General features: G+C 38.9%; 1 protein-coding gene across 2 annotated transcripts in view; it reads left to right on the top strand.

Annotated features, from left to right (window-relative positions):
- LOC118823834 (kelch-like protein 29) overlaps window positions 1–16300 on the top strand; it is a 126000-nt gene extending 109700 nt beyond the window's left edge. For both annotated transcript variants that reach the window (XM_036593675.1, XM_036593674.1), the window contains exons 12-14: window positions 1696–1889; window positions 11976–12120; window positions 13831–16300. In XM_036593675.1, coding sequence (XP_036449568.1) covers window positions 1696–1889; window positions 11976–12120; window positions 13831–14014 — 523 coding nt within the window. In that variant the 3' untranslated portion in view covers window positions 14015–16300. The remainder of the gene's footprint in view (window positions 1–1695; window positions 1890–11975; window positions 12121–13830) is intronic.
- The last annotated feature ends 7882 nt before the right edge of the window (window positions 16301–24182 follow it).

The raw sequence follows: 24182 nt of genomic DNA, 5'->3' as shown, positions 1-24182 counted from the left end.
GTCATTTGATTGTCAGAAATTTGCTTGCATTTAAAGCATTTCCTTGCTGTTTACATGCAAATAATGGCAACACTGCACAGTGTAAGTGCACTGACCCATGAAGCTGGTGGAGGAAAATATCCATGCATGATATGATGGCAGTTCTGACAAGGAAATACAAATAAAAAATACTGAAATTTACATGTACAGCACCACTTCTGAGGTTGTGTAATGTACATCTTGTGGAACATCAAGTCCTGAATTTGTACACATACTGTCACCATCATATAAACAGAACTTGAAGCTTTCATTTTTGAGAAATAGGATAAAATCAAGCTCCGCTCTTGCTTCAGATCTGGAAAATCCACCAGCACTTCTGTCCATCGTTCCACTTTGGAAGAACTTGGATGATGAGAAGCAGAAAATGCACAAGAAGAAGATACAAACTGATCCAGCTTTGAGATGAGCAGTATTTTTTCCATTCTTTTGTTATACAGGTCTTCAGCTGTGCAATCATATGGGGGCTTTGTTATCATATGAGCTTAATAAGACACACATTTTCAAGGGGAGACAGATCTAGACTGCAGGCAAGTCAATCTAGCACCCGCACTCTCTGATTGATTACACAGCCATGTAACAGGTGAAGAATGTGGCATCTGAAAAAGATGATGCCCAAAAGGCAGCATATGTTGCTCCAAAATGTGTTTGGCGTTAATGATGCATTCACAGATGTGCAAGTTACCCATTTATACACCCCATACCATGACAGACGCTGGCCTTTCAACTTCACCCTAGAAACAATCTGGATGGTCCTATTCTCCACCGGAGAACACAACATCCATTATTTCCATAACAATCTGAAAGGTTGAGTTGTCAGACCACAATTGTCATTTCCACTGTGCATCTGTCTATGTCAGATGAGCTCCAGCCCAGAGAAACTGGCAGCGTTTCTGGATGTTGTTGACATATGACTTCCACTGTGCAGTGTACAGTCTTAACTTGCATTTGTGGAACAGTGTTTATTGACAACGGCGTTCAAAGTATTCCCAAGCCCATATGGTGATATCCATCACAGAAGCATGTTGGTTTTTAATGCAGTGCTGTCTGAGGGATCAAAGGCCACAAGCGTTCAGCTATGGGTTTTGGCCTTTTCCTTTATGCACATAGATTTGATGCATTTTTGGCGAAGTGGCGAGCCTCAACTCGACCTTGCTCATAAAGGAGTAGGTCTTTCCTGGATGCTCCTTTTATAACCAACCATAATTACATCATATGTTTAAGTTGTTTTGTGAACATTTCACAATGTTCCTTGTCTTAAATTCCCTGTCCCAACTTCAGAAAAAGCATATATTTACAAAAAACAATCAAGTTGATAAGCTAAATCATTACATATCTTGTCTTTGCCCTGTTTTTATTCAAATACAGATCAAAGTAGATTTATAAATCACTGATTTCTGTTTTTATTTGCATTCCACATATTGCCCCAACTTTTTTGGAACTGGGTTTGTACTTAATGGCTGTTGAAATGAAATTAAATAAATGTATGCTGGTGTCTGACTTTTGCACAGTACTGTGTACTGAATGTACTTACTTTCTTTATAATCTCATTCTTTTTATACTGTGTTAAATATGATAAATTTGTTTTTCATAAATATGCTTTGCCTAAACCTAAAATAAGCAGGGACATTATTAATGAAATATTCCTGGTTGTTCTAGGTATGACACTATAACTAATCAGTGGGAGACGGTATCCCCCTTGCCCAAGCCTGTGCACTCGGCAGCAGCCACGGTCTGTGGAGGGAAGATCTATGTGTTTGGAGGGGTGAATGAGGCTGGCCGTTCGGCTGGAGTACTGCAGTCATATGTGCCTCAGACCAACGCCTGGAGCTTCATAGAATCCCCAATGATTGGTAAGTCTGACCATTTTACCACTTTGTCTTCTGTCTGGATCTGAACTTCTAAATGACGTGCTCTGTTAACGTTGTGCTTAAAGGAGCACACCAGCATTTTTTAGTCCAGTCGCTGTGTGTCACATCTGTCACTAAGGACAATCATTTCAATGTGTCTCCTTGTACTTAGAAAATAACAGAAAACCTGTTGGCCCGAGTGCGAAAGTAACTGCCCACTGTGTTCTATTATGCCTTTCAAGTCAATGGGTTTTCAAAGTGCAGGGAAACATGTTATGATTGTTAATATGTTTTTGACCACATGCTACAGATGTGGCAGATAATGTGGTTGAAAAACACTTCCTTTAATAAAAACTATTTAATAGTGTGTTCCATGTCATTTAAGCACAGATTAATCATAAACCTTAGTAAAGCAGATGGAAAGATTTAATGGCACTTGAAATAAAAGGTGAAAACGAGATTAAATGACAATGCAACTGGGTGAATATATGAATTGTGTATTACTTAGGTAGGTTGAGTTCAAGCTCTGTAGTCTGTTGGGTTGCAATTCTTTCAGAAATTTCTGTCAATTCTCTCTATACTCAATAATAAATAGACAGTCAAGTGTTAAAAGCGCTGTGTGAGTGCAAGAGGTGGGTGTGCGCTGATCTAGACTGGAGTAAAGCTCTGGGAAAAGTGCTGTCTTCAGTCTGTAACTCGTGGCAAATTCAGCCTTTAGAGACAGGTTACCAGGTGCAGCCCTTAGGAGGTGAAAAAAGAAAGGTTACCATTTGCCGATTAGGGAGAAAAATAACTGTGGAGGAAAAAAAAACAGAACAGCCAGCAAAACTCAAGACACCCTTAAACCATCCTTATAAGCTTATATAGAAGTGAAATATTTAATCTTTCCTTTTTTCTGTCTGGCTGTTTTATAGAGATAAAGTGTGTTTCACAAAGAACACTTGGTCTGAAGTGTTCGCAAGAATAACCGTGACGCGAACACAGGCAGACTCGACACCAACTCTCATAAAATCATGAATATACCCGCGAGCGAGCACACTGCTACAAAACTAGTTGATGGAGGCCAAATCGAGGCTAACTAATGTTTGGCACCGAACTTCTTTACAAGTTTTCAGTGAATGGATACAGTAGTTTAGCTCTCAGCTTCTTTCTTTTGTCCTCTTATTGCATGAGTTTGCAGTTAAGGGGCTCCTCTGATACACTGTGGGAGTGAGTAAATAATTCAGGCTAGAAGAACATACAGATTTTTGCACTTTGTAGCACATTTTCTGCCCCCTTCGCACTGATTCACACCGTGGAATTACATAATTCAGCTTATGGAAAAGAAGCTGTTTCCATTTATAGATGTGAAAATGTTGTTTCTACTCTGAACTGTATCAGATGCATTAACACCATGCAGTTCTTCTACTTTAAATCCTTTATTTCTTGTAGGAGAGAATATGTTAGGCTTATATAACATCAAAAGGATTCAACTGCTTAAGATGAACGAATCCAGTAAATTAACACAGAATTTAATAACTCATGCAGCGAGCCATCCAACAAAGTTTACAGGGCAGCCCTATATATACCTAAGACGTGGAGTCTGACTGATGAAGCAGAAGTAGGTAACTAATACTAATGTAATATTGCTTCATACACCTGGATTGGATTTCAAAAGGAGAGTTTCGCCATGCCAGCATTTGCGCACTGGAACCAAGTAATGAGCTGATTAAAAAGGTTTGTGTGACTAATGGTTTGTAAATAACACGGCACATTCTGGCAGGTCAAGTGAGGTCTCTGTAAAAGGTTAGAACACACGGAGTGTTGACACTTGGCGGAATCAGGTTACATCCTTTTAAGAAGCACGCGCACAGCAGCACAGCTCACAGCCAGAGACACAGATACATGATAGTAGCTCGACATACAGAGTAAATGCAAAGAGCTCACACACACTCACACTATGTAACTATATGTAGCTACAAAGCTAAACTACAGCTTTTGGTTAGGAATAGAAAACAGAAACCACTGACCAAACACATTTTTCATAGTACTGTGCAAAAGTCAGGGAGTACTCTCATTTATTTCCAGTCAAAATGAACATTAAGAACAAGTTATTAATTTTTCAGTGTCAGGAAAAAAGCTGAAAATGTATTAAATAATATATTTAATTACAGAGAAGCCTCAGTTACTGAATATAATACCAGTTTGTTCAGTATTCAGTGGGACCACTCCTTCTCTTTATTACAGCTTACGTTCTTTTCAGGAAGCTTGTTCAGTTATTCAAGGTAATCTCATGTTTTTTCGCACCTCAGTTCAGTCTTAGAAGTTGGTTGCATTTTCTGTTTCTCACAATCCGAGTAATCACAAACACATTCAGTGATGTTGAGGTCTGGACTCTGGAGTGCTTCTTCATTTGATTTGCAAATTTTCTTTCCTTTTCTCAGTAAGGGCTTCTTGGCAGCTACACATCCTCTCAGACTCATAGTGTTGAGTTGTCTTCTCACAGTGGAAGGAGGGGCTGAAACATCTGTGGATTTTTTCAGATGTGAAACAAGAGTGGAGCTTGATTTTCTCCTCTTTCTCAAAGATGAAAGCTTTAAGTACTGTTTATCTGGGGACAGTGTTGGTGGTCTACCAGGTCTTGTATAGTTGAATAATTAGATTTTTCTAATTCTCTGTACAGTTCAGTTGTTGAGATGTAAATGAAGTCATTCAGAGTGCTTTAATATTAAAAGCTCTTTTTTTGTAAAACATAGTAAGTCAGAATTGTTCACAGTGGTGGTGATGGGAACAAGATGGGAAAACCTCTTAAAACTACCACACAGAAAGTTATAACACGAGACGTTTTACAATAATTTTACAGTAAGACTTTTGTCATAAAACTTGATCGCTGATCATTTTGAATAGTAAATAAAATGGATATATTTGTGTTGAAGCAGTTGCAACCCCTGGTTCCCATCACCTCACCACCACTGTAAAGATATCCGAGTTGGTAAGTTTTTCTACAATGAACCATTTCACATTAAAACCAATCTCAATGACTTTGTTTACATCTCAATGATTATTTAATGCCGAAAATTTGAGAAATTGGTGGAATTCCCCTTTAATGGACGTTTTGACTGGAAATTAAATAAATAAAGGGTGGTCTTATAAAGGGTATTATATGCACAGAATGAAGGTATTTTCATTTATTTAATTCATTTTGTCTGTTTCAGTGAAAGGGGAGATCAGATCACTCTAAAGTGGAGACTGTATAAGTAATCAATAGAATATGATAGAAAGTGTGTTACTGTAAATAATATTATTGCTGTGATTTGGTCACAGGCACAAGTGAGGTGTTGTTACTTGGTGTGATACAGGAATGGTAAAAAGTAATCACACAGCATGGTCAGTATAATCAAATTATAATCAAATTTTTGCCACAGTAACCAAGACCTTCTTGTACGTTTTTCCTAAACAGGAACACTAAAAGGTCACTAAAGGACAGGTGACTTTGAGTTCAGAGCGTGTGCTCTGGTGTTACACCTGGCGGGTGACAGGTTCCAATAGAGCGGCGATGTGGAAGAGCAGACATGCTCTGCTGATTACTGCTAAAGCGCTCGTTCATCCGCAAAGGGCTCTAGTAATGTCAAGTGGTGCAGGTATGCTTGAGCAGACAAATAATGAAGTGTCTGAGGCCCCGTGGCAGGGTGTGTGTGTGTTAGAAATGCCTCTACATCATCCCATTTACTCTTATGCATGCCTGCTTTTGGACCTGAGTGCATTTATTTAGACATATTTTTGGGGCTACAGGCAGTTTTGGCCTGAAGGTTCAGTGTGGAGTTTCAGCCATGTCATCCATGGCATTTCCTTGCTTAAAAGCAGCCTGGGGCTTTGATCCAGAAATATAGCAGTGAGTCACAAAGAACTGATACAAACCTTTCATAAAACCTTTCTCTGCGTTCTTTTCTGTTGAATTGAGCCCGGCACAGAAGCAGCCAAGCACTGTTAAGAAAACTTTATTGTTGTCAAAAATAAAGGCTGTATAGCAGATCTAGTTAGCTGTTAATGCTTAGTCATTTTAACATATTTAGCCTCCTAAGTTGTAAGGGCCTGTATATGGGCCAACACATCAGTTCCACAGTCTTTTAGTTGTTACCAAATCAATTATAGTAGTTACTGAGTAATAAGTCTTAAGATTATTTATTGAAAGATCAGCCTGCAATTAAAGAGGTTTGACACAGTCAATAAAGGATCCATGTCATGGAAAACTGGATTTCCTTTCGATATAGTATGTAAACACTGCTAAAGTCTCAAAACGTACTGTTGACTCCCAATTCCACATGTGGAAACTAACCAGTTTTGACTTCACTTTTGATGTCTTAAACTTAAAAAAAAAAATGTATATACATCCACCTATTCAGTCTACAGCAGTTTAGACCCACCCTTTGACACTAAAGTTACAAGGAGTGTTTTAGCATTGACTGCTTTCTGAGGCATAATACCCAACAGCACAGAGGTCTTTTACATGTATGAAGTCTTAAAGGCACAGTGACTAAAACAGCCTGTTTAATTCTAAGGGATAACGAGAATTTGGAAATTTACTCATGTAAAAATGAATTACAGCTGTTTTGGCATATAAAACCCACACAAACTTCATAAGCGGACCTAAAGGAAAGCAACAAAATAGGATGTGGGCCTTTTACATTATGGAGTGCAGATCTGCTTCTCCAGTGAATTTGAAGAGATATCATCACCAGCACTGATTAACCCTAGAATTGAGAGTCAAGAGTCATATTCAATTATGTAGTGAGTTATGCACTGAATTACATTTACATTTGATTTGCATTCTGTATTGACAGTTTTGCATCTGCTCTTACAAGTTTTTTTTTCCATTTATTTAGATGAAGAAATGAGAAACACATGGCAAAAATGTAAAGAATGTGTGCTTAACACATTTCATCAAATTTAAATTATAATTAAATACAATGTCTAAACATCTTGTCTTATTAAAAACATAAGCATGGTATGATTTTCTCTACCTGTTTCAGTGAGCTGAGTCTATCATATCTCAAAAGAAGTGACATTGCAGGTAGTATTTATGGTAACACTACTGTAGGCCAGTGTTCTTAAGACTACATGACACCTACATAAACCTTTCATGATAACCACCATAATAAAATACACCTACATGAAACATTTCTAAACAATTTTCTCCGGTAAGTGTCATTTGTCATACTTTGAGCTCAAGCTGATGGAAGGTCTGTGTCAGCTGACATTGTCTGAAGTTAGTTGTGACAGTTTCTGAGGAGAAAGTCATGTTATCACAAAAATATCATGGCTGTGATTTGATCACAGGCACAAGTGAAGGTATTGTTACTTAGCATGATACAAAAAAAAGTAATCACATTGTGTGGTCAGTATAATCAAATTATCTTCAAATTTTCGCCACAGTAACCATCACCTTCTTGTACGTTTTCCTAAACAAGAAGGTCACTAAACGACAGGTGACTAAGCTCACAGTGTGTGTTCTGGTGTTACACCTGGCAGATGACAGGTTCCAGTAGAGCGGCAGTGTAGCTCAGCGTATGTCACAGTGACAATAGTGACAATACTGAGAATATGGCTAAAGCTGGTTGAACAAAAGTGAGCATTTTGTGTAGCAAGTTTCACTGGTAACACCTTATTAGAAAGCTTCTCACATAGGGACTTAATGACAAATGCATAAGCATTGAATAATATATTTGTGAAGCAGTACTTATATTTATAAGCAGCTTATGCCAGTAATTGAAAATTGACGTAAGATGTTTTATGAAGTAAATATTATTACATCGACATAATGAGCCTCAAACTAAAGTGACTGATATTTGTTCCATTTGTAAGACTGTTAGGAAATATTATTAAAGTATTTGAACTTAAAGGCAGAAGCTTATTTAAGAGTCCCATATATCAGTTCTATGGAAGATGCCCTCAAACTTAACCCCTTAATATTCCAGGTTTATTACATATGAGTTATTATTCAGTAACTAAAGGGACTTAAATGCAAACTAATGGAGCTTTTATTGGGTTATAGAAGTGTGTAATAAAATTTGGCTTGGTACGAGGGTTAAATTCATGATTTTTCATACATATTTTGCCATATGTATGAATATACATATTACGTATCCCTGTACAAATATCCTGTATTGGGTAAAGGTAAATACTTGAGTGAAAGTTAATGTCCCCTTTATATTTCTACTTGAGTACCAAAGTACAAACATATTTGTTGTTAAATGTACTCGAAAGTGCACTGTAATACAGAGATGAAACACTTATTTGCTGTTCATTATTGCAGCCACACAGGTCTCCTTAATAGAAAATGTAGTTTTGTACTTTAACTCAAGAAGAAATATATAGAATTGATACACAGTGTTCTTAACCAGGCTTATCAATTCCATTGCTTCTTACCAGCCTTATAAGTTGTATTACTTGGAAATGATGCTTCATAACAGTTTTATAAATGGAACAAATGTCTGTTACTATAGTTTTAGGCCCCTTATGTCAGAGCAATGTCATTTACTTCATAAAATATCTTATGTCGTAATGCGATTACTGGCATAAGCTATGCATAAATATTCAAATGTTGCTTTACAAATACATATTCAGTGCTTTTGCATTTGTTTGTGAAGTCCCTGTGTAAGCAACCTGCCTCTTATTTTACTATTTATAGGATTCAAGCTAAGTCACATCGTCAGTATTATGTCACTGTGATATAACCTAAGCTACAGAGTCAGCTGTTACAACATCCTATGTCATTTTACCCAAAAAAGTCATGACACAGCCCAATGTTAGAAAAAATTGATGTCACCTGATATAAGTATTGTGTCATCAACATTAAAGCAGCCTTTGGTATAAGCCTTAATAAATGCTTATGTAGGTTTATGCCAATGTCATGTAGCCTTAAGCCCTAGAGTAAAGTGATACCAAATTCAAAAGCAGTTATAAATGATAAAGACAGCTCGTGCTCTGAACTCTCCTTTGGCTCTGCAGCAGCTTGTCTCATGGCTGGCGGATCTCACTGAAGGCCGGGGAGTTAGTGATGTGTTTAATGTTGAGTGTGCTCTCAGTCTTCTCTGTCGCTCCTGTCACTGGGGAATGGCTCTGCCACAGCCACCACCACAGAATGACCAGCTGCACCCCCACCAGTCAGCTCATTGTGTCGGACAGGCAGGAAGTCGCTGTGGGAGACGATCACGCAGCGTGGCCTAATGTTATGTGTTTAACATGTAAATAAACCCGCTGTGGAGCGAGTGGCCTCCGGGATAGCTTGTGCATCAGAGAGCGGAGAAATGACACCAGCTCACAGCGGGCTTTGTGGGTGTCGAAAAAACTTTGTTTAACCGTAAAAGACAGAGTCACAGTGTGCAGATGAGAGGATGAGCTTTATCAGTTTATAGGCTGGGTGTGTTGGGGAGAGAGAGAGAGAGACAGATGAAGAGAGAGAGAGAGATGGAAACTCCTATAGGAGCCCCTTTTACCAGTTGCACTCCCCTGCTGAGGATGGCAGATTGACACTTCAGTGCACAGCAGGGGGTGCAGAGCATGCTTCGCACACTCATACACACACAGTCATGTAGTTCTTTGAAACCATTTCTTGATGACAGACTCCCCAAATATGTGTGGTCAAGCAGAGAGCTATGTGTCAAAGGGAGATTAAATCAAGAGGCTTAGGCACAACTACTCCTGGGCCCCATGCCAAACATGCTCCTAATGTTGAATTGTGGTGGGCTGGAACACTGCACACATTTCAGAAACAGAGCCAGAGCCTGTATTTACGCTGTTTAGAGCTCACCACTTTGTTGTTGCATGGGCCGCAGGAGAGTGGGCCACCCAGGCCATGGCCCCACTTTATTCACATATACCGCTCAGACATTTGTATGCAAAAGTTTAGACAACATTAATCAAATTGCGTGTGCAAAAGTTTAGATGATGACAATTCCAGAGCATCATAACTTCTCTTCAAACACTCAACACCCAACATCCACTAAACAGCTGCCTGACTATCTGAAAATGAAGCTAATCAATCCCTACAAAGCAGGGGAAGGTTTTGAAAAGACATCAGAGCACTTTGAGATTGCAATTTGCACTGTCCAAAATGTCATTAAATGTCATTAATGGTAGTTACGTAGAACTGTGAAAGTCAAAGCAAGATCTGGAAGACCAAGAAAACTCTCAGAAATGCTTGTATGCTGGCCAGAAAGATAGAGCAAAAACAGCAAAGGACCTACAGGAACGTTTAGCTAACACAGGAGGGGTGATCTGCCATTCTGATGTGCAGATTTGTCTCCACAAATATGATCTACATAGAAGAGTCATCAGAAGGAAAGTTGACCTGTGACCTCATCACAAAAGTCAACATCTGAAGTATGCAAAACAATATCTACATACGCCAGAAGCATTTTGGACACAAGTGCTGTGGAAGTAACAATGGAACTTTTTGGCCTCAGTCACCAAAGGTATGTTTGAAGAGAAAAGAAGTAGCATTTGATGAAAAGAACACCTTGCCAGTTGTTAAGCGTTATTATGCAGGCAGCAAATTGTGGAAGGGAAATCTGACACAGACACTTGAGAAACTAATGCTGAAAAGAGACTTGATTCTACAGGATAATGACCCAAAACATACTTCAAAATCCTCCATAAACTACATTAAGAAACGCAAGCTGAAGCTATCAAAGTGGCCCTCACAGCTGACTCGAACATCATTGAAAATCTGAGGGTAGATCTTAACCATGCTGTGCATGCAAGACAGTCCAAAGAATATTGCAGAACTGAAGGTATACTGCAAGGAAGAGAGGGTGAACATGTCTAGAATAAAAAGACTCTTGGTTACAAATCATAGTTGCAAGCTGTGACATCTGCCAAAGTGGGTTTTACTGACCATAGTAGGGTGTCCACACTTTTGGACACACCACGATTACTATACACAGCTTGGCTCTGGTACTCAGATACCAAAGAGAAAAAAGTCCTGTAAAAAATTACAGTTTATTGAATGTTCATTTAATGAATGTAACTGATTCCTAAAAATTTTAGACAGATTTTTTTTTTCTATTTCAAAGAAATCATTCCGCTTTCTCTGGTCCCCCACTGGTTTTGTTATACGTCCATTTGAATTTGACCAACCAGGCCCCTCTCTGCAAGCAGTGGAGGACTGCCATAGGATTTGGGGGCAGATTAAGCATGCTGTGTGTGTGTCATCTTCATAGCAATGTAGACTGAGTGACTGCTAAGAAATAAAAGAGTCAAGTGCCGCAAAACAATAATTGATTCAATGAAAGAATCAAATCAAAGTGAGATTACTTTATATCTTATATAACTTACATTAGAGACATATAAATAACAAAACATATCTTTTATGTCTCATATCAATTAAGCATTGTGTGAGTTCATTCCAGGGGAAATGCTTTGTCTTTGTGTTGCCACTCTTTTGAAAGTGAACAGTGGAATCCTGCTTTTCTGTTTGCAGACTTTTTTTTTACATTATCCATAATATCACTTCTCCCCAGGAGCCCCCCACTCCAGAACGTGAGAGGGCACGAAATTTAATTAACTATACGCAAGTTTTACTTCAGCGGATGAGGTTGAAATCGCAGCTGTTGTGGAGAGCGTGATTGAATTCAATTATTTTTTTCCCAGCCTCATCAATTATTCATGTGTTCTCTCCTGCTTATTTACTCAAACCAAAAGAAGAAGTGAATTGCACTCAAACCTGCATAATTTGGAGGGAGCCATGATATCGATGATCAATACAAGGGGCAGCTTGTTGACCTCCAGCTTTTTTCCTGTGACACAGTTACTTGCTTTTCCATTCATGTAATGAACATAATGAGGAGGTGGACAAAACAGGAGACGACTTACTTATGATGAATGTGCCGGCGAAACTTGGAGGCCCTGCCATTTCAGTCTGCGCTCATTAAATTGAGCTTTCATTGTGACAGTGCTAATCCTGGGAATAAACTGACTGAGTAGTGCTTTCCGTAATGGCTTTTTTTTAATGTAGAACTCATTGATTTGGACCCAAGGGCTTGTAAGACGTCTTCTGTAAGGAAGAATTCTATGTAATTCTATTACTCTGTGTGTGTGTGCTCTATACAGACAACAAGTATGCTCCTGCCGTGACACTTAATGGCTTTATCTTCATCCTGGGGGGAGCGTACGCTAGAGCCACCACCATCTATGACCCGGAGAAAGGCAACATCAAAGCCGGACCCAACATGAACCACTCCAGGCAGTTCTGCAGGTAAGAGGATTCAGGCTGACCGAGAGCCAATATCACCAGCCTGCGATTCGCTTCTATTTTTACGCATTAATGTCTGTAATGTCCGCACCGCTCCAGAGAAAGAGTGGACACAGCCAGAGCCGGGCCTCAGCGTCCATTTGTTCTCTCAGCCCATATTAAACCACTGCTGCTGAAAATGTAATACATCTCATAAGTGTAATACATTTAGTTTGACGGCTGTCTACATCTCTGGGTCATTGTGTTTTACTGTGGAAAGCTAAGGACTCGAGCAGATCCATCAGTGCCAATGGTCTCTAAAACTGGAAAGCAGCATACTGTATCAAAAATAGAGCTAAAAGCTGCACAGCCTTTTCTTTGCCCGTGACTTTCTTTCACTCCGTCTGACAACTTTGGTGGATAGTTTCAAACAAAGGCTTTCTCTGTCGATTGTGTGGAAGACCATTGGGAAGGCAAGAGAGCTTTAAAACATTTCAGCTCCAAGTTTGTTCTCCTGCACAACAAAAATTGCTGTTTTCTCCTGTCTTTGTTTTGCTTTAACTATATTTTTGTGCTCGAAATGTAAGGAATGACATCCAGAAATAGAGAAAGACCAGAAAAAGCTGGGAGAAACTCAGCGATAATGCGATAAGTTGCTTTAGTTAAATGAAAAAAGGAGAAGGGAAAAGCTTTGCACTCATAAGAATTCATTTCTAGTCCCCTGGGTTAAGCTTTGGGCTGCATCTGTCTCCTCTGCTGATTGGTATTCACAGCAGAGAGAGTAATTAGCTCAGTGGCAGATGAAGCGTGGATGAGCCTCAGAACAATTGCTTGTGCACCACGTCTTCAAAACATTGCTGTCTGTGCGCGTGTGTCTCTGTGTGTATGTGTGTGTAAGCCTGTGTGCATTTGTAAGAAAGCCACAGCTCTACTGCTGTGTCTTTGCGATACAACTACTGTATGTTTCCCAGAAACGGTACGTCAGTTCCAGTCACACCGCTAAGAGTTTCTGCATTAGCATTTTGAAACATGCTGAGGGTGTGAAATTAACACTGCAAAAGCAGGAGATTAAGAAATGAAATGTTTTATTCTTCCTGCAGCGGTGGATCTATGAAGCACCTTTTCAAGGGAAAGCTAATATAAAGAGAAATAGGATTTGAAGTGCTGCTGATCTTATAGGATCATTCTACAGCAGGATTCTGTTTTTGACCTGGAGGGCTCAGCAAAGTTTGGTGATTTCAGAGCCAGAATTTTATTTGTCAGGTACAAGATGTACAATTAACTTATCATAATGCTAACGTCTTGCATAGCCCTGTCATAATTATTACATAATAGCCTAATCACAATTATTTAGGCTGATCACAATTGTTTGACAGGCATATTTCATACTAAGGCTTATTATTCAGTAACTACAGGGACTTAAGTGCAAACTTGCTAAGCTATTCCTAGATTACAGAAGTGTGTATTAAAACTTTGGAATGAATTTAATTCTGTAATTACCCACTTTCCTGTCTTTATACATTAAATTGTTTGCAATATTTATCTACTACTGTACTATAATCATTAATTCACTTATGCCATTATATTCATTTATTGTCCTTTCTTTTTACCCATCACTATTATATTATCAAGTATTTTTCTAAAATGTGCATCTGATCTATTGCAGATTAAACGAAGAATCTATCTATATATCTATCTAACTTGATGTCCTTTTTTTGTACGTGCTCCATGCAGTGCGGTGGTGTTAGATGGGAAGATCTATGCTACTGGAGGTATCGTCAGCAGTGAGGGTCCAGCACTGGGGAACATGGAGGCCTTTGACCCTTGCGCCAATGCTTGGACGCTGCAGCAGAGCATGCCCTGCCCACTTTTCAGACACGGCTGCGTGGTCATCAAGAAGTATATTCAAAGCGGCTGACACTGGAGAACACACACACGGCCAAAAGGACACTGCTGCCTCCTTCACACACTCCACCCATCTGCACACACATGCTCACTCACTGGCCCTCGCTGCCCCTAGATTACCAGTGCTGACACTGAAGCCTTTTGTGAAATCTCTCATCTGTCTCTCTCTCTCTCTCTCTCTCTCTCTCTCATTCTGTTATTCCATCACCTCCTTCTTTCCCTCTTGCCCTCACCCATATGGAATGTAGAAGCTAATCTTTGCCGTTTGGCGCAAACGGGCTCAGTGCCTTAGCAAGGCGCCTTTGTGTAACATATCCCCCCAACGCTGCTGCCACTGGAGGTTTGGAGTGGCACTAGCCTTAACGCTCCATCATCGCTTCAATTCTAACACACATCTGCTCTCTCTCTCTCTCTCTCTCTCTCTCTCTTTTTTCAATCTGGTTGCATTTCAGTACTTTGTGTGGGTCATGCTGTAAAAAAATTCGATCTTATCAAGTGAAAGCATCTTGAATGTAGCTAATACATACTGATTATTCAATATTCAATTATTTCTGTCTTTATTTTTAGTTGTTTCAGTTGGAGTGATATTACTGCACTGGTAGTAAATGTGCTTGAGAAATACAAATCTGCGGGTGCAGTGAAAAAAAATCATTATGAAACTGCAGTTTGTACATCAAAATTCTAGATTATGTAGAATTATGATAATATTCCACCTATTTCTAGACATTTTTACTTATATTACTTATTTATAATTGGTCACACGTTATTTCTTGAAACACCCAAGATGATCTGCTGGTGCAGTAAGATCATTTCACTTAATAAAATTACTTAAGTAAGTCAAGGAATAGGTTGGATAATCTGTAACACTTCAGTACAGGGGAACATGTTAATGCCTTTGTATTGTTCTTTTTAAGCCTTATCAAGCCAGTAGCTTCTAATTATCTGGCTGTTCATTACTACTTTATTGTGCAACGATTAGGGTGAATTAAGCATTTTAAGCAAACCAATAATGTGATGTATAATACATGAATAAAAGCTTTGGGAAATGTTCAGTTCACCCTAGTTATTGTTAATAACATAATAATGAGTAGCCAGGTAATTACTGCTGGCTTAATAAGATAGTAACCAATTTAAGCTTTATATTATGCCTTTATTAAGCTGGATACGGTCTATTAAAGGCATAATTAAAGACAGCTAGAAGATTATGATGTATAATACACCAGTAAAAGTGTTCTGGAAAATGCTTAATAAAGTAGTACTGAACAGCCAGTTATTTAGCAGTTAGTGGCCTCATACTGGGGCCTAGTCTTGTAATATTCTCGCTACAATCTGATAATGAGAAATAAAAGATATATTAGCTTTGTTTATGAAGCTTTCACTTGCTAAGATAACTATTATGTCTTATATATGTCAAGATATATGATATATAAGACATATGTAAGATATATATTATTGCACTTCACTTTTCATTGACAACTCATTTTTCTACTGTTCATAAATGCTTTCTTGTAGAAACGCAGTCAGGTTAATCATCAGTGTAACAGTTTACTTTTTGTTGTTTGTGAAGATGGAATCAGCTCAGCTCCAACATGAATTTAACACAAACATGCATTTTGATAATGAGGAGCAAAGAGTTGATTTGCTCAGCTCTGAAACTTGGATTGCAGGAGCGTTTTTTGATAGCTTTTACTTTTACCATAGTGACAGTTAGATATAACAAAAGGAGTGTATTTGTGTCAAATGTGAAAAAGCATTCCTTTTCCAGGAGTTGAACCTGGAACAATACTACTACTGCTGGAGATATGCGCTGATCTCACTGACTCTATCCATCTTAATGACTTCAGATGCCAGTAGCTGGACTGGAAGGAGCAGGGCCTCAGATTACTGAACTGAACTCCAAACTGGGCTGGTCTGGACGTTGGAGTTTCACACTGGACTATTGCACATTTCTCTTGCACTCTGCCAAAGCACAAATGATTTGAGGCTCAGAGTGAGAATATGGTAGTTTTGCCTTTGTTTCTTGTTCGCCAAGCCCACTCACTGACGGCGGGCTGGACAATATTGGAATAAGACAGGATTATCTGTAATTTAAGGCAAAACAAATATTGTTTATTTTAGGAACTCAAAGTGACGACAGTTGTTTCTAGAGAAAATGTATAGTATGTTAAAGAAATGTTATGTACCAAAAATGAGCAATTGATCATTGCCATATAGCTGTTATTGTTTAAATTAATGAGAGTAACTCATCATTAATTAGAACAATAATGAGTATGCAAAATACAATGTTGATTCCTATGAACAGTTTCAGTGTTTTCTCTTTAATGTTTTGAATCTGTTGTCATTTTTTGAGGCTTATTATGCAGCCGTTAGGTCTTATTACTCAGTAACTACGGTGACTAATTCAGCAAATAACATGAAAATATATTATTTCTTTTCATCTTTTGAAAAGACAAGCTTTGACACTTTGTTATAGGAACACTTCATGACGATTGGACTTATAGAAATGGTCCACCTTTAAAGGGCCTGTATCATCGAAATATCAAAACCAAATTTTCCTAGCCTTTTCTGAATGAAGGAGTTCGATGCAATATATAAACATTCTTAACGTTATATAAAACATAATAAAATATACCATTTACTCCGCAGTCCACCCAGTCGTTACAGGGAATCCGAGCTGCCAAATGCCATATTTTTAATTATTTTTTTGTGATGTCATACAGCTAATTGAAACGGAGGTCATTTACAGGCTTAAAGGCACAGTGACAAAAACATGCTGAATAAACAGTGGCTGGAAAATGGTAAAGTAAAATGAATTATGACTGTTTTTGATACATAAATTCACACAAACATCATGAGTTGTAAAAATTACAAGAACAAATGGAGTACATGGCCTTTTGTTTAAGCTAAGTTAACAAATTAACAGTGTTTCTTCCGCCTCTCCTGTAAAGTTATTGTTTTGGAGATACAAGTGTTTGCATTATGACAGCCACAATCTGCATGTTATGCAGTTATGAGGGTGAGGGTGAGGACTGGGCTCACCTATGGGCCATAGAGTTTAAGGAGTTAAGGTAAGTAAACAAAGAATAGACCTGTATAAGTGGATGCACAATAAGTACAAAGGTACAAGTCACCGATGCGTTTTTAAGAAAGCCAAATTTCTCCATAGAACTGCGCTGTAGTTAAGATCATATTTATGAAGCGATGTTGGAGATTTTGCTTGGTACCATAACGCAGTTTCATCTTGCAGTCACTGCCGATATTTCATGCTGCCTTATCCCCTTTCTGCTTCGAGCTGAATGAAGGATCACGCAGAGATCTACTGTTGGCCTTCCGCCAGGTTGCACAGTCCAGCTTTGCTGCATTCTCCAAACACCCCCACATCAAGCCCCCAGCAATATTTTGTGATGTGGAACAGTTCATTTCCTCTCTGCTGTTTTATCAGCCTCTCCCTGTTTATAACCTGCTGGTCCTGGCCGACGCCACAGCCTGGGTGTGTAAAGTGCCATTTAAAAGGCCTGAGCCATGTGACACAAGCCTGGCAGGGCCCGAGAGCAGCTCCTGCACCTGTCAGCCTCCATCTCCAACCTTCTGCCGGCAGCTTCTCCCTCAGCTACAGTATCACCCCACCATCAATCAAAAAGGGATCAGCTATCAAACCCCCGCTGGCATTTAAATAAACTAGGCCAGCGCTCCTGGATCTGGTGTCTTATGGGTGTGCTCGCTGGGCTGCTTTGATGGCAAACCCCATTTGTGTGGCTCTTTATCTAGAAGATTTGCTTCTGTTTTCTCGTCTTCTCTCCTCTGCCAACAACGCTGGCTGCTCGTTATGGCTCATTGTGTTTTCCGCAGATGATGTCAGACTGTGGAGGGACACTTGTGTTGTCAAGTAATTGTTTGGCGCTTTCTTTTTTCTCTTAGCTTTCTTTTTGTGTTCCCTACTAAAGGAAGCTGGTGTACCATGGCTTTAGTCACATCTCCTTTAAAACAGCTGACAATTCTCTAGTGTACGTCAATAGCTGCATTTTTTGAGATTGGTCTTGCTGCATTTTTTCATTTTTTTGCAGTTTATGCTCAATGTGGCAAAGTGAAAATGTTTTCCTAGCACGGCTACATATAATAGCACTGTCACATGGACAAATGGAAAAGCAACGACAACATGAATAACCTTCTCTTTTTTCATTGTGGCCTTAAATGTCAAAGTTGCAGTTGAAGTCGGGGATACGTCATGTGAAATTCCATCATTATGCTTGAATGTCAAGGGGTCTGGGCTGAAAATGTGATGCATTGAATTGACCTGATTCAAATATGTACATAAATAAAGTACATTACATTAACTTTTGGTTTTCAGTTTACTCACTTATGGTATAATTATGTTGATGTACAGTTTGTTCATGTGGAAGTGATTTGAATCAAGTCAATTCATTGTATTTTCAGTGTGGCTGCCTGGCAACTGATCTTTATTCTACCAAAAGTGAGATGATTGTGAAATTGTTTTTGGTAACAGGTGCTTTGAAGATAGCATTATTCACTTAGTGAATCTGTGCCAAATGTTTGTCATTTATTAAACAATACCTTAGTGTGAGCTTTGAGGTTTGGCTGTGTTGTCTCAGGCCTCAGCACTGTCATTACACACAGTTACAGAGTTCTCTTACAGCTCCAGCCCTTGCAATGCTGAATTACTGACATTATGAATCTCTCAAACCAAATCTACAGCAAGTTCTGCTTACATGCATTGATTCTAATTCAATGTTGTTTTAGTTTAATTAGAGCTGGGCAAGATATTGTCTATAGCGGTATATTGGTATCAGTGGTGCACACAAGTTTTTAGTTTGAATGATATTGACAACAAAAACTTTGTTAGTTGTCTGTCATTTTCTGGATGCTTCAGATTGTTTAAAATGCATATAAGCTAAATAAAAAGTACGTTTTCATTCTGGAAATGTACTGTGGGAGATTCTCTTTGGTGTAATTGTAGAAATAGGAACAGTCCAATCAAAGCAAAAAAAAAAAAAGTAGGCCTCCTGAAAAGGTTAGAAGCTGTGATCTGTAAAGGCAAAGAGTGGACACACTAAATGCTGTAGTGTCGGTGCAGAATATTATATTTAGTTGTTGAGGCTTCCTCAAATTTTCTGTCAGATGTGTTTTCTGCTTTTTATTCTGACACTGAAAAATGACTAACTTGTGCTTAATGGCTGTTTAGACTGGAAACATGGTCTCTGACTTTTGACCAGTACTGTATATTTTGAAAACATTGTGATATTGAATTTCATCACTTCCACCCTGCGCTAATTTGAATAATGTCTCAGGCTTGTTTACCTGCTCAAAAGAATTACACTGCTGAATGTCATATTTGCTCTGTAAAAACATTTAGATGTATCTTTGCCACTGATCCAGGCTGGTGATAAAGCAAACACACATTATCTCATTTGCGATATTCTCACATTAACGTTCCTCATTAAAACCCCTTTCCTGCCTGAATGAGAAAACATCTGCCTCGTGCTGAAACGGCACACCGTGGATGTTTGTTTAAGATGAAAGACAGCAAGCGTCACGCGGATGCAGCTTTCGCCTTCTGATAAACGGAATGTGTGTTTCTCCAAACAGCAGTGGTGCTCAAACTGACTGCTAATCCTCTAATGTCATTCTCTAAATAAGCATCTCTCTTCATACCCTGCTCTCCACATACGCAATGATGCCTCGGAAAAAGGCCGAATTGCTGCTCCTCATCTAGACAATCGGGCTGAGGCAAAAGTGGTCCAGCTCGGCCCTTTAGGTGGAGCAAATTACCCCTCACTGGATTTGGTTGTCAATGGGTTTTTGAAAAGAAGGCACTTCGGTGTCAGCCTTTTCATGCTTGAAAATTATGTTTTTCTTTTGTGTTTTTTCCATCTGGACGACATCCTTTCATTTGATCTCCATTTGGGCGAGCAGCTTAGCAGTAATTAAGGGGTAAATAAGAATGCTACTGTTTGATGTGTCATTGGCTCTTTAGTGTACTGTAAGACAAGGACACTTGAGGAGTGGGTCTATGACCTTCAGCTGAAAAGCAGAGTTGTTCGATAATGGAAATGTGATGGCAGAGAAGCTGGGTAATTATTTCCCTATTCAATTTGCTTGTATTCTTTTTTTTTTTTTCTTTAGCTAGGTTTAGTCTAGGTTTTTGCAAGCTTTGCTGGGCATTTGGCAGCCTTCTCATACATGTTTTCCAAGGCTTATTTATGGGGTCTATATCTTAAAAAAAATCAAGTTTTCCTTGAATTTATAAGACGAGTCTGATTTAGTATGTTAACATTGTTTAAAACATGCCATTCACTCCCCAGTCCATACAGTCAACAGATAAGCTGCATCCCAATTCAGAGGCCGATTGTGTCACAGCGGCATGACTACTCTGTCCCATTTCGAAGGCTCCTTCATATGCGGCCGAGAAATGTGTCCTTCTTTTCCATGACAATGAAGAATCCACCCGTCATTGCATGCCGCAAGATGCAAGAACACGGTGTCAACAGAGGAGTAAAGGGTGGCTGAGAAGACACTTTTAAATATAAGTATTGGGTTTAAACTGAGTCAAATAGCTAAATACAAATGTTAAAAAAGCCAATGTGGTCTGAAGCAGAACTTATGCTGAGGTTTTGTTTTGTTTTAGTTAGCATCTCCAGCTCTAAGTTTCTGACTCCATCTTTAAAGAACTTTAAAGAACTTGACAGGAGCAGCGTTTTGTGATGCAGCTGTAGGGGTGAGAACAGTGGGGCTGTGACGCAAACAGGAAGTCCACTGTAGAGCAGACCATCTCATTTCAATTCAGTCTTCGCGGGTCTACACAGCCTTCAAATGACACGCCTTCATAGACCATGTCCTTGATTTGGGACACAGCTACAGAAACTAAGCAGCAAAATCAGCTTGCTTTAAATTCACTGTTTTACTGATGTCACAGAAACCAAGACATTTACATGTATCTGCTTATTCAACCTACAGCAGGTTAGCCCCACCCACCCAAACTGAAGTTGTAAGGAGTGTTTCAGCCTGGACTGAATCTTGAATGAGACACAATACAGGGCAGCCAATCACAACAGGTGATTTACATGTATCAGTCTTAAAGCCACAGTAATAAAAACAGTCTTCAATGCTAAAGGAAAAGGAGAGGTTGGAAAACGGTCATATAAAAAGTAATCAGGACTGTTTTTGGTACATAAAATGAGACAAACATTGTAAGTCGTCCTCCGGGGAAAAAATAAAGAGATACATGAAAAAATGTTGATTGTAGGCCCTCATTTCAAGTGTCAACTGTAAGCGTATAAAGGCCTCCAGCATTGGGCTGTGGAGCAGAGGAACTGTGTTCTCTGAAGTGATGGAGCTCCATCTGTTACCTTTGAGTTGGAGTAATCATTCAACATCAGTACCTGACCTCACGTATGCTTTTACGCCTGAACGCAATCAAATGCTCACCAGAATGTCACAAAATCTAGTGTAAAGTCTTCTATCTACTGCAACAAAGACACATATTTAGATATTTAAGTTAATATTACAAGTTTTGGGCCATTGCATGGATCCATTCACACAATGTAAAGGGCAGGTATTTTCAGATGGTGTAATAAAAAACAAAAAATGGAATGAGATTTTGATAAGACAGTGAAATCAGTTTTGATAAGACATGGTACATCAGTGTCTCCATGTAATTTGCTTAAGCTACTTTAATTAAGCCTTTAGGCATCCTTGATTGGCTGAATGGACCCAAGTAGCCCCCCCAAAAGTAGCTGTCTCCTCAAAATACCACACAGCGCTTTCTGGATTAGCCTTTGTGACAATGGCTGAACACAGATGGTGGCTGCAAGGAGATAGAACCTGAGCTTGCACCTGTCAAACACAGCAAGCCAGTGGAGGCTTTGTTTTTTGTTCTTCTTTCTGGTCCTTCCAAAAGGAGACATGGTGCAGAACAATGGAAGTCCATGTGCTCATGTTTATTGCTTCCTGTCTTATACTTTGGGGATTGCCTCATAAAAACAGAGCTCACCGGGGGGCTCAACTGCAGGCACAGACAGCTGAGTCCTCCTGGGAGCGCTCCAAGGGCAGCACCTCACTCTGCTCGGCCTTCCGCAGCTCAGAGACTGCTGAGCAGAAGTGATTGGTAGATGCCAACTTCTGCTGAAGAACTGTGGCTTTCAATGGTGAGTGTGTGAGGAGAATAGCCTACTCCTCTTACTTTTTAAAAAAATGACTTCTCTTTAAAATTATTCTGACAACATTGATGGCTTTGGGAATAAAGGTTCAGCTCACAGGATGAAAGTGTTCATCTAAAAAGAATAACATTTTTAACCAAACAAAAACAAAACAAAAAATACATTAATTCACTTGCGCTTGCTCAAAAATGGAAACATCATTTTAAAAGTACACGAGCCAGCTAATATCTTTTGGCTCCCCTGAGCAACACCAAAGCCTGTTTATTTCAGTTATTCATTTCCCCCTGCCTGCCAGTGCTCAAAGACATGCAGTATGTTGTGAATCACTGACTTAAAATGGAACGAAAAAGAAAAGTTAATAAATGTTAAATGGTAATAAAAGTAACATAAAAGTAATAATAAAACTGAGCTTGTGTGTGAGGTAGCAACCCAACCAGCTGAGCTCAGTCAGTGTAACATCAAAGGAGACAGAAGGGCGGGCATGGATACATCTGAACACATGTAATACCCATGGTCAATGAACAAGACCGTTCCTGAGTGAAGAGCCCTGCTATGTTAGCTTGGGTATCTTGAGTACCCAATGAATTCAAGCCATAAGCTTGTCTATACAGCCCATTTATCTGTGAGCATCATAAGACCTTGTAATATTGTATCTCGGTATTCTCAGTAATGTAACATATTTTTCTGGAATTCAAACTGTGAAGAGCCTTGAAGCCACCGACAGATCATCTACAGATATAACAAGCTAGTCATGACGCTGGCCAAAAATGTATATCACAGTATAAGTAAAATTTCTCGTGGTTGTGTGTGTGTCTGTGCAAATGTTATGGCACAAGTCACACTACATTTTTTATGTTTTTCCAATATGTTAACCTCAAATAAATAAGTATGGAAAAATTGGAATTGGAAAAATGCCATATTTAAGTTTAATCCTTGTAAATGATGTTTTAACTTGTTATCACTTAGAATATCAACAAACTGCAATTTGACCAGGGGAGTTCAAACTTTTGCATACAACTAAATACGTATTTTTCAATACAGCTATTTTGCATACCATAATCTATTTTTGTAGGTTAATGCCAATGAGAATGAGAGACATTAGACATGAAGAGTTTTGTAAAATGCTCATACATTAATAATCCTAAAATGTTGTTTACGATGCACTTAAATTTATGATATTTCCATTAAACTCAACCTAGATCTATAAAATGTGTACTATATAAAGAGAGAAAAAAACAGTGACTTGTAAAAGCTGACATTGTTTTGTCCCTAACAAAGGCTATTAACAGCTCATGACCACAAGCTGGTACATGCCCACTCTGTGCTTTTGTCCTTTGTGTAAATAAGCCCAGCAAAGCACAGAGAGAGGGTCTCCTGGCCTTAATGGTCTGGCATCATTATGAGCACAGCGAACATCCGCTCCTTTCATATTATATTTACCTTGCCCTAGCTTTGAGCCATGCTGAAAGATCAGTGCTGTTTGCTCAGGACTAATGTCACATCATTTTCATCCATATAACAAATCATAGAAAGCCATGATGATATTGACAAGTCACAGTGAGAGTGCATTTACAACAGACAGTCTGTCTGAAAGTAAACAGATGTTGGTGAGGAAGGCATGAAAGTAGTAGCTGTGTCAACAGGCATGAAGAGAACCTGAAATGGCCTTATAAGTGTCTGACATGGCACAGTTTGTATATGAGATGGCACAACCTAGTAGTGGGTGGTATACAGGTCGTTCAGTATGTACCATTCTACTGGCTTAGGTCGCACTGTGGTCCCTCAGTAAAAAAGGAAAAAAATGTTAAGTACTCAGCTCTTACATGTTTATAACTAATTTATTATTAATTAAGGTAGTAATAAGCTCAGTATACATAAAATCATCATTTACAAGGTTTTTTCTATAGGGAGGTGGCTGCCCTAAACCCTGACCACTAAATTTCAACTTAATATTTACTGTTTTTCAATGTTGTTTTTAAAAGATATTTTTCATTTCTTTTAAAGTAA

This window comes from Colossoma macropomum, unplaced genomic scaffold, assembly GCF_904425465.1.
Source record: "Colossoma macropomum unplaced genomic scaffold, Colossoma_macropomum, whole genome shotgun sequence".
Lineage (NCBI taxonomy): Eukaryota > Metazoa > Chordata > Actinopteri > Characiformes > Serrasalmidae > Colossoma > Colossoma macropomum.
Note: the sequence above shows the minus strand (reverse complement) of the source record. Positions and strands in the feature narration are given on the sequence as shown.